This window comes from Musca autumnalis, unplaced genomic scaffold, assembly GCF_047663935.1.
Source record: "Musca autumnalis isolate F117 unplaced genomic scaffold, ASM4766393v1 scaffold_1, whole genome shotgun sequence".
In the NCBI taxonomy this organism is placed as follows: domain Eukaryota; kingdom Metazoa; phylum Arthropoda; class Insecta; order Diptera; family Muscidae; genus Musca; species Musca autumnalis.
This window is the reverse complement of record NW_027411644.1, coordinates 108,668,477-108,679,612: the sequence shown is the minus strand read 5'-3', so window position 1 is coordinate 108,679,612 and position 11,136 is coordinate 108,668,477. Positions and strand designations below refer to the sequence as shown.

At 38.0% G+C, this 11,136-nt stretch overlaps 1 protein-coding gene across 1 annotated transcript; it reads right to left on the bottom strand.

Moving 5' to 3' along the window:
- Nucleotides 1-3,044: 3,044 nt before the first annotated feature.
- On the bottom strand, nucleotides 3,045-10,802 carry LOC141390749 (32 kDa beta-galactoside-binding lectin-like). Its single transcript, XM_073963703.1, has 3 exons — nucleotides 10,655-10,802; nucleotides 3,477-4,052; nucleotides 3,045-3,416 (listed from the first exon to the last, which is right to left on the bottom strand). Exons 1-3 carry the CDS (start codon nucleotides 10,747-10,749, stop codon nucleotides 3,146-3,148), a joined length of 942 nt encoding a protein of 313 aa, XP_073819804.1. The 5' UTR covers nucleotides 10,750-10,802; the 3' UTR covers nucleotides 3,045-3,145.
- Between the last annotated feature and the right edge of the window lie 334 nt (nucleotides 10,803-11,136).

Sequence of the window (11,136 nt, the reverse complement as noted above, 5' to 3'; positions counted from 1 at the left end):
TCCCGATGAAATGTATTGCGAAAATGGACAAAGATGTTGCAATGGACGAGTGGTACGAAATTACCATTGGGCCACACAACAATAACAGTAATGAATCTTGTTCTCTCGTTAACAGAGGCTGGAGTGAAACAACCTGAGAGAGACTGCGACACAACCTGATTTTTGCTGTAAGGCAGGCGAAAGTTAAAATCTTAAGCCCGTGTGACCCGAATGGAGAAGACGATGCCGAAAAGTTACTAGAAAACATGCAGCTACACACGAATATGATACTTAAGGTTGTGCAGATCAATCTGAAGTGGATCCTTCTTCTTGAGGAGGACCTAGACATAGACTTCAAATAGGACGACTGAAGGGGTCATCTACTCTATAGTAGACAACTCTAGGGACCATATCTTTGGACTGCTCTAAGACTAGTCTACTCTATAGTAGACTACCATAGGGTCATTTACTCTATAGTAGACTACCGTAGGAGCCATCTACTGTCATTATACGACCTTAGGGGTAATCTGCTTTACAGTAGACGACCCTAGGGGTCATCTACTCTATCGTAGATGACCCTAGGGACCATCTACTCTACCGTAGACGACCCTAGGGGTCATCTACTCTACCGCAGACATCCCTAGGGTCCATCTACTCTACTGTAGACGGTCCTAGAGGCCATCCTCTCCACCGTAGACGACCCTAGGGGCCATCTACTCTACCGTAGACGGTCATAGGGGGTCATCTACCCCACCGTAAACGGCTCTAGGGGCCATCTATTCTACCGTAGACAACTCTAGGGGCCATCTACTCTACAGTGGACTATATACATACATAAAGCATAAGGGTATGCCTAGATCGTGTCTAATTCTTCAACACAGCATAAACTTTTTCCTTGGTCACCAGTTTAGCACAGCGGACTTCACCCTGGCAAAAGTGGAAACAATAAAAAGTTTCTTTCAATTGTTCCGCGCTGAAGATGATGATGAACTATATGTAGCTCTGCATTTATTCAGACTCACTGCAAAAGAGATGAATCTGCAATAAGCATTGTCCGAAGCGATCAGACCAAAGTTATGCAAGACTTGTTCAACTCCTGTCGCAGAAAGGACAAAGATTCACCTCTCCTCGTGAAAAATTAATTTTCTTGTCTGTTTGATGATTCTCACGGTGTGCCTTAACCAAATTTAAATGGAAGGTGCTTACACCTGGGAAGTTTTTGCAGAATCTGAAACTACAATGCTCATAGATTAGAAATATCAAGAAACAAAAAAAATCGCCGGAGGGATTTTTAAATAAATCGCGATTTAAGTTCACATTTTTAGGAGTTCTTTAGGTTTTCACGATTTTGCTTGGAAACCGCGAGTCCTATGTAAATAGGCCTAAAGAAAATGTTGTAACTGTGAAAATTCGCCACAAGATTGGCCTTTATGATATTTTCGTAGGTTTTACTGTTTTTGAGATATAGAAGTTCAAATTGAGACAATGCACTGACTGTATCGCCTCCTTATAAAACAATAGCATGCTCAGTGCGCCTTAACTAACTTTTGATGAAAACCGCTTGCACACGGGAAGATTTCGCGGATTCTGAAACAGCAATGTTCATAGATAATAAAAAAATAAAAAACAGAAAAAAACGCCGGAGGGATTTTTAAATAAATCGCGATCAAAATTCACAATTTTAGGGTTTTTACAGGTTGTCACAATTTTGCTTGGAAACCGCAAGTCGTATTGAAATGAGTCTAAAGAAAATGTTGTAGCTGTGAAAATTCTCTACAAGACTGACCTTTAGGGTTTTTTCGTAGGTCTTACCATTTTTGAGATATAGAGGTTCACTTCAAATTTTTAGGTTTTTATCTTAAGTCTTCAAGATTTAGCTTGGAAAACGCAAGTCATATCAAAATGGGACTAAAAAAAATTTGAAGCTGTGAAAATTTTCTACAAGACAGGGTGATTTATTTTTTCCTAGGTTGTACCATTTTCAAGATATAAAAGTTTTATTTGGGAAATTGCAGTAATGACATTGTTTTATAAGGAGAGTGCATTGTCTCAATTTGAACTTCTAAAACTCAAAAACGGTGAAACCTACAAATGTATCATAAAGGCAAATCTTGTGGAGAATTTTTACAGCTACAATATTTTCTTCAGGCCCATTTACATAGGACTCGCGGTTTCCAAGCAAAATAGTGAAAACCTAAAGAACCCCTAAAAATGTGAACTTAAATCGCGATTTATTTGAAAATCCCTCCTGCGATTTTTTTGTTTCATGATATTTCTCATCTATGAGCATTGTAGTTTCAGAATCTGCAAAAACTTCCCAGGTGTAAGCACCTATTATTTAAAATTAGTTAAGGCGCACCGTGTTCTATGTAATGTTACATGTAAGCTACAGGGATATGAGGTTGTAAAAAGGTGATCACCCTAACGGCCGATATCGGTCCAACCTTCGGGTTCTTCCCACACAAATTTCAAAAAGTTTTGGCACAAGATCTGTTTAAGGACATGTCTTTGATTATTTTGAATTTTTTTGCATCAGGTTGTCCTCGGGGCCTCCATTAAAAAGGTGGCAAGTCCATACTTCTTAAAACATTAAAACATTGCTTAATAACAGTTTAAGAACTGTTAGATGTTTTTTTTTTGAAAATTTCACCGAACGTGATTATGACTACAACGATATATTTTTTCGTTTCAAGTCCATGCTTCCTGACATAGTGACCCAAATGCTAAAAAATGCAATGAACAACTAAAACATTTTTTAACATGATAATAATCGATAGGATTGAATACCAAAATTGTATCCTGTTAAAAGAGGGAAATCATGATTACATCATTATAATTATTACTAGGGAAAGTAATACTTCCTGAGATATGGGCTCCAAAATGACACTTTTATTTATAGCTACTTCTTCATACATCGGTCACACTGAAGTTTTTAGTAGTATTTGATACAATGCTATTAATTAGTTCTGTGTGGTAGACCAGTGAGTGGATAGTTGTGCCCCACGAACGTCTAAAAATGTACGCTGAAAACTTTCAAACTTCTGTTGTCGCCTACGAATATGTTATTTATTTTTAAAACTATGTATCTGAGCTGACAGATACATTTTTATTTATAAATATTTCAGTATGAGATCATTATTAATATTTGAATTAAGACTTAACATTACTATTGAGAATAAGTTTCAAAATCCGAACACATAGGATTTGTTTTAATGTGCTCCAGTTCGTTGACTTTGACCTGGACACCATCGATGCCAAATATTTTCAAACCACCCACAAAGGGTACAACATTGAGTGTTCTAAATTCAAAACGGCATAGGAATAGACCATCTTTGGCAATTTTCAATTCGTTGTCCATGAAAGCAAATGCCAGTTTGAAAGGCTTGAAGAAGTCCTCGAAAGGGAATTCAAAACTGTCCTCATCTTCTTTATCAAAACTGAAAACCAAAGAAAAAGTAGTTACAAGAAGAACAGCTAGTAACTTTATTCTCTCTTACCAATAATGCTCATCTTCGGGTATGGTTTTTGAAGTTCTCACCACAGTTCGGGTATCGAAACGTACACTCAAATGTAACTCCTGACGTTCCATGTCCCATATGTTGCGTAAATGTACAATAAAACGTCCATTTTCATTACCATCTAAGTGGGCCGAAATAATCATAACATGACCCGGTTCAAAGGGCATTGGCACGTCGGAACTAAATTGTATGCGATCTTCAACAATTTGTATGGGTGGCCAAATGTAAGGGAAATATTTACGATGATCCATTTGACGAAGATATTCTAAATCTCCCATAATATCAATTTCCGTTAGAAGTGATAAACGAGTGCTATAACTGTAGCTTGCTAGCGCCACACCATTGAGGCTTAAGTGAAATTTACCATCTGCCAAGGCAATATAGAGCTTAAATTCTTCTAATAATTGTGAAGTTTCATAGTCAAAAAATTCCTCTTCACACCAATCGTTGTTCAGAAATTTACCGAGCATTATTTGATTTGTTTCAAAGTCGGCAACAAAATGAAGACCTATTTTACGATTTTCTCCCGGCTCTGTACAAAGGGATATGTGAAATCTGTAAGAAAGTAAAATAAAAGCAGTAAAAAATCGTTAAGTTCGGGCTGGGCCGAAATTGTATACCCTCCACAATAAAATAATCTGAACTGAAATAGCATACTTTGTTTCCTTTCCAGTCACTAATTTTAGGTGGAGAAGTTTTTCGACCACGGCCTAAATCAGGTCAGGAAATATATAATAAAAATGTCAATAAAGAAGTTTTTTTTTAACACTGGAAACCTAAAACCTTAAATTACAGAGAGTTCGGCCAACAAATGTACCTAAAATGCTCAAAACTTCTAAAATCTTGAGGTATGGTAATATGCGGGATATACCAAAAAAAGGACTTATGTATGTTGACAATTTTGGGGGGAGAAGATTCGTAACAACAGGGAACCTTAAATGTCAACCTCAGTTTAGTAAAAAATGTAGTCAGAACCCTCAAAATACTGAAAATGGGGTGATACCGAAAAGGGGAGCTATACCTAAACACGGACCTACGTTGACAATTTGAAGTGAAGATGTTTTGTGACCACAAAGAACCTCAAATGTCAAATTACGGGTAGTTCAGTCAAAAAATATAGCCAAAACCCTCAAAATATCGAAAATCGGGAGGTATCGTTATAACGGGGCTATACCCAAACCTGGACCTGCGTTGACAATTTTTTGTGGAGAAGTTTCGTGACTGCAGGAAACCTCATATGTCAAATTACGGGTAGTTCACTAAAAAATTAACTAAAACCCTCAAAATACCTAAAAGCGGAAGGTACCGTTATATGGGTCTATACCTAAACATTTGACAATTTTTGGTATATAAGTTTTGTGACTGCAAAGAATCTCACATGTCAAATCAAGAGTAGTTCGGTCACAAAATGTAGCTAAAATTCTCAAAATACTGAAAATCGGAAGGTACAGTTATGTGGAGAGTATACCTAAACATGGACATACTTACTTACTTAGCTGGCCTTTTACAGAACATTTGTTCCATAAGCCGAACTAAGAAAAAATCTCCAATCCTCTCTGTTTGCTGCTGTATTTTCCCAATCTGGGATATGTAGCTTTGTGATATCTCGTTTCACTTGTTCGCTCCAACGAAGCTTTGGCCTTCCAGATCTGCGAGAACCTCCATGCGGCCCGTATTTATACGCCTTTTTAGCGGGTTCATCATCACTCATTCTTATAACATGGCCTAGCCATCGCAATCGTTGTATCTCGATTCGTTCAACTATATTGATGTCATTGTATAGTTGATACAGCTCGATGTTCATACGACGCCGATATTCGCCGTCAACACAGATTGGCCCGTAGATCTTTCGAAGAATTTTTCTCTCAAACACACAAAGCACTGCCTTATCTGCTTGAGCAAGTACCCATGCTTCGGAACCATACATTAGCACGGGTAGTATCAGTGTTTTGTACAGTGTTATTTTTGTTTGACGAGAGGTGGCTTTATTCCTAAACTGCTTACTCAGCCCAAAGTAGCATCTGTTAGCCAACACTATTCTTCTTCGTATTTCACAAGTGATGTTATTTGTTGTGTTTATGGCGGTGCCGAGGTAGACGAAGTCCTTTACTACCTCAAAATTATAGGTACCAACATTCACAGATGGTGCGGTGTTTATGGACATATTACGCGTCGATACCATCAACTTGGTTTTTACGCCGTTTACTGCCAGACCAACTTTAGCAGATTCTCTTTCGACTTTTGCAAAGGTGTCAGTTACTTCCTTTACCGATCGACCCATGATGTCAATGTCGTCGGCATAAGCCAGTAACATGTGGCTGTTCGTGTATATCGTTCCATTTCTTTTGACCTTCGCGTCTCGTATGACCTTTTCCAGCAGGATGTTGAATAGATCACACGACAGGCCGTCTCCTTGTCTGAAACCTCTTTTGGTAGTAAACTCTTCGGAGAGGTTCTTTCCAATTTTAACTGAGGATCTCGTCTCAGTTAATGTCATTCTACAAAGTCGAATGAGCTTTGCAGGAATACCAAAATCAGACATGGCTTGGAACACCTTTGAACGTATAGGGCTGTCGAATGCTGCTTTATAATCGACGAAAAGATGGAAGGTGTCGATCTGCATTTCTTGGGTCTTTTCCAGGATTTGTCTCAAGGTAAATATCTGGTCAATGGTGGATTTGCCAGGTCTAAAGCCGCACTGATAGGGTCCAATAATTTCATTGACCATAGGCTTTAGTCTCTCACACAATATGCCAGATACTATCTTATATGCAATAGGGAGCAGACTTATGCCCCTATAATTGGAGCACACAGTCTTATCACCCTTCTTGTGGACTGGACATAGGATGCTCACGTTCCAATCGTCGGGTACGCGTTCTTCCTGCCAGATGGTGCTAACTAGCTGATGCATACACCTTATCAGCGTGTCGCCTCCGGTTTTGAACAGCTCGGCTGGTAGGCCATCTGCTCCTGCCGCCTTATTATTCTTCAGCCGGTTTATTGCTGTCCTTACCTCATCTTGGCTGGGCGGTATACATTCAATACCATCATCTGGGATTGGATCTGTGGTATCTTCGCCGTCTTCACTGCTATCGGATACCAACAGTTTGGAAAAATGTTCTTTCCATATCCTGAGCACACTATCTGTATCAGTTACCAAATTACCTTGTTGATCTCTACAGGAGGATATTCCTGTACCAAAGCCATCAGTTTGATGCTTCACTCTTTGGTAGAATTTTCGGACTTCGTTCTGTCTCCTGTACATCTCCATTTGTTCACACTCCCTCTTTTCCATTTCTCTCTTTTTCTTGCGGAAAAGCCGTTTCTCTTCTCTCCTTTTCTCCCGATATCTCTCTCGTGCGCTACGCGTTGCTACTGATTGTAAAGTAGCTCTATATGCCGCATTTTTCTCTTCGGTAGCAGCACGACACTCCTGGTCATACCATGAATTCCTTTGTGGAGGTCTCTGGAATCCAAGTATGGATTTTGCGGCTGTTTGCATGGAGTGGGCAATATGTTGCCATTGTGTTGTTATGTTATCGGGACAAGGAGTGCTCGCTTTAAGCAATTGGTCTAGTTGAGTGGAATATGCTGTGGCTATCTGTTGTGTTTGCAGCCTATCGATGTCCAACTTCCGCGTTGAGTCTGTTCGTGCTTTATTTGCAACGTTTAGACGGGTACGTACCTTTGCTGCAACAAGGTAGTGGTTAAACGAATCGAGATGCAACGTTTGCGTTGGCTAGGCCATATCATGAGAATGAGCGATGATGAACCTGCTAAAAAGGCGTATGAATACTTGCCACATGGCGGTGCACGCAGAATCGGCAGGCCTAAGCTTCGATGGAGCAAACAAGTGGATGAAGAAATGGAAAGGCGCGGTATTCCAAAAAGTCAAGCGAAAAACAGAGAGGAATGGAGATCTTTTCTTAGTTCGGTCTATGGAACAAATGTTCTGTAATGGGCCAACTAAGTAAGTAAGTAAGATTCGTAACCACAGGGAACCTCAAATGTCAACCTCAGATTAGTAAAAAATGTAGTCAGAACCCTCAAAATACTGAAAATGGGGGGCTATACCTAAACACGGACCTACGTTGACAATTTGTAGTGAAGATGTTTTGTGACCACAAGGAACCGCAAATGTCAAATTACGGGTAGTTCAGTCAAAAAATATAGCCAAAACCCTCAAAATATCGAAAATCGGGAGGTATCGTTATATCGGGGCTATACCCAAACCTGGACCTGCGTTGAAAATTTTTTGTGAAGAAGTTTCGTGACTGCAGGAAACCTCATATGTCAAATTACGGGTAGTTCAGTAAAAAATTAACTAAAACCCTCAAAATACCTAAAATCGGAAGGTACCGTTATATGGGTCTATACCTAAACATGGACCTATGTTGACAATATTTGGTATATAAGTTTTGTGACTGCAAAGAATCTCACATGTCAAATCAAGAGTAGTTCGGTCACAAAATGTAGCTAAAATTCTCAAAATACTGAAAATCGGAAGGTACAGTTATGTGGGGAGTATACCGAAACATGGACATATGTTGAACATTTCTGGTGGACAAGTTTCTTAGCTGCAGGAAACCTCATATGTCGAATTACGGGTAGATCATTCAAAAAATGTAGCTAAATCCCTCAAAATACTAACAATCGGAAGCTACCATTATTTGGGGGCTATACCTATAAATGGACCTGCGTTGACAACTTTTTGTGGAAAAGTTTCGTGACTACTTTTATACTTTACTTTTATATGGGGGCTATACCTACAAGTTTACAAGTTTAGTGACTGCATGGAACATCAAAAGCCAAATTTCGGGTAGTTCCCTCAAAAAAATGTAGCTAAAATCCTCAAAATGCCGAAAATCTGGAGGTACAATTACATGGGAGCTATAAACATGGACCTATGTTGACAATTTTTGGTGAAGAAGTGATGTGTCCCAAGGAATTTCAACTGTCAGATTACAGATAGCTCGGTTAAAAATTGTAGTTAAAATTCTCAAAATACCTAAAACCTTCTGTTGAAAATGTTAGGTAGAGAAGTTTCGTGATTGCAGGGAACCTCAGATATCCAATTACTGATAGTTCAGTAAAAACTTGTAGTAAAATACCTCAAAATACCGAAAATCGGGACTATACCTAAACATGGAACTGTGTTGTCAATTTTGTTGGAGAAGTTTCGTGACTGCAGGGAACCATATATATCAGATTGCGTATAGTTCTGTCCAAAATATAGCGAAAACCCTAAAAATACCGAAAATCGGAAGGTACCATTATATGGGGGCTATACCTAAACATGGATCTATGCTGACAATTTTATGTAGAGAAGTTTCGTCACTGTAGGGAACCTCAAATATAAAGATACGGGTAGTTCAGTAAAAAATGAAGCTAAAAACCAAAACTGAAGGTAAAACCCTCAAAATACCCAAAATGGGAAGGTATCGTTATATGCGGGCTATACCTAAACATGGACCTATATTGACAATTTTTGATAGAAAAGTTTCGCGACTACAGGGAATCTCCAATGGCAAATTATGGGTAGTTCAGTCAAAAAGTGTAGCTAAAATCCTCAAAATGCCGAAAATCGGAAACTATCGTTATATGGGGGCTATACCTAAAAATGGACGTATGTTAATAATTTTTGGTGGACAAGTTTCGTGACTGCAGGTCATCTAAAACGTCAAATTATGGGTAGTTTCGTCAAAAATGTAGCTAAAACCCTCAAAATACCGAAAATCGGAAGGTACCCTTATATGGGAGCTATACCGAAACATAGATCTATGTTGACAATTTTAAAGTTCTGAAATGTAAAATTACACCTAATTAGGTGGAAAATTGTAGCTAAAATCCTCAAAATATCGACAATCTGGAGATACCATGCGAAAAAAATGGCCGATATATCCCATCTTCGAACTCGGAATCAAAAATATAGCATTCTAGCTCCATCTTTGTAGACACTATATTGATTACAACAGACGGTTAGACGGACATGGCTAGAGCGACACAGAATTTTATCCTGATCAGAAATATATGTACTTCATAGGTTCACAAATGATTACTTCATACTGTGGTGGAGGGTGTAAAAATAACAAGTAAAAAACGTTAAGTTCGGCCGGGCCGAACTTTTTATACCCTTCACCATTCTAAACTAATACGGAATACTTAGTTTTCTTTCTCTTAAGAAAGAAAAAAATGTAGATAAGTTTCTTGACCTCTAGCAACCTTAAATGCCAAAGTCAGTCTGAAAATGTAGCTAAAAACGTCAGAATACCTGAATTCGGGTGGTACCGTTATATGGGGTTTCGAATCTTATGTAAGTTCAGACCAAAGACACATGTGTATAAAATTGTAGCTCTTAATCTCAACTCGTCCGCAAGATAGGGTGATTACAACAGACAGACGGACATGGTTAAATCGACATAGAATTTTACGCTTATCAAGAATATACATATATACTTTATAGGGTCGCAAATGATTATTTCGATGAGCAAGAACAAACTTAATATACCCTCCATACTATGGTAGAGGGTATAAAAATACAAATTATAAAGGTAGCCATTGAGAAATAGGAAATAGCTGCAAATGTGGAGATTATAACGTATACTTGTTTTCAAAAATTAAACTGTTATCGTAGACTATTGAAGGTATCATCGTCTTCTTTTTCGCTTAACTGTTCAGCATAGGGACTCAATGAAGGTACAGAACAAAGAAATGCTTCTGTTAGGTAATTAAGCCGAAAAGTATTAATTGTTTAAACGCAATTTTTATGGGAATTTTGATTATTTTGATATTTTTAACCCCGTTTAGAATAATTATTAAATTATATTATTGGTCGACAAACTCAATTCGAACACAGTGACAACATTTCTTTGTTTATGTCTTCATTATCATTTTGTATTTTTGTTTGCTGGGGGGAAATCCCTTGCTAGTGAAATTCGCCGTCAAACCACTAAACAGCACTTTTCAATACCACCATTATTGTCACCTCTTTGTGTGATTTCTTTTATTATTTATAATTTATTATTTATGTACGCATAACATAAACAACTACAACAACACTGTTGCCTATATAAGTTTAACGGCTTTGTGATTCACACCCACAATTTTTTCGAATTTTTTTCACATAGGCCAGACTTGTAAAAAAAAACAAACAATACCTTTTAGCACCATCTTTGGCCTTGCCGCAAATTTCAAAACAATGACCAAAACGTAAATGTTCCGCAAAATTCGAATGAAAAACTGACTTGCTCATTGTGATAGTGGCAATTAATCGCTCGCCTTCTTGTAAAGAACTGAATTGAGAAGTATGGCAAATTTCCACGCTAAGAGGGCACATATTGAATGTTGATATTTTGAGACAATTTAAGCTCATATGCATGTAAATAAATAGCTTGCTTTGTTTTCCTTTTTTGCCAAGCCACAATACTCTTGAGTAGCGTTTTATGCAAATATTTGTCATTGGCAATTTGCTTTCGCATCTGTGCAGAGTAAAAAGTCATCCTAAAAATATACTTTGGTTTCTTAAAATGGAATAAAAAATCCTAAAAAAAAAATTCAAGCACTGAGGCCACGGATGCCGTCGTTTGAAATAAGAAGTTTGGAAGTTTAAATTGGAAATTTTTTTAGTGCAAGAGCTGTA

Coding starts and splice junctions, on each gene's coding strand:
- LOC141390749 (XM_073963703.1), bottom strand. CDS start 10,749: ATGAGCAAGTCAGTTTTTCATTCGAATTTTGCGGAACATTTACGTTTT. Junction 4,053..10,654: donor GCCAAAGATGGTGCTAAAAG/GTATTGTTTGTT, acceptor ACTTTCTTACAG/ATTTCACATATCCCTTTGTA. Junction 3,417..3,476: donor CCCGAAGATGAGCATTATTG/GTAAGAGAGAAT, acceptor TTTGGTTTTCAG/TTTTGATAAAGAAGATGAGG.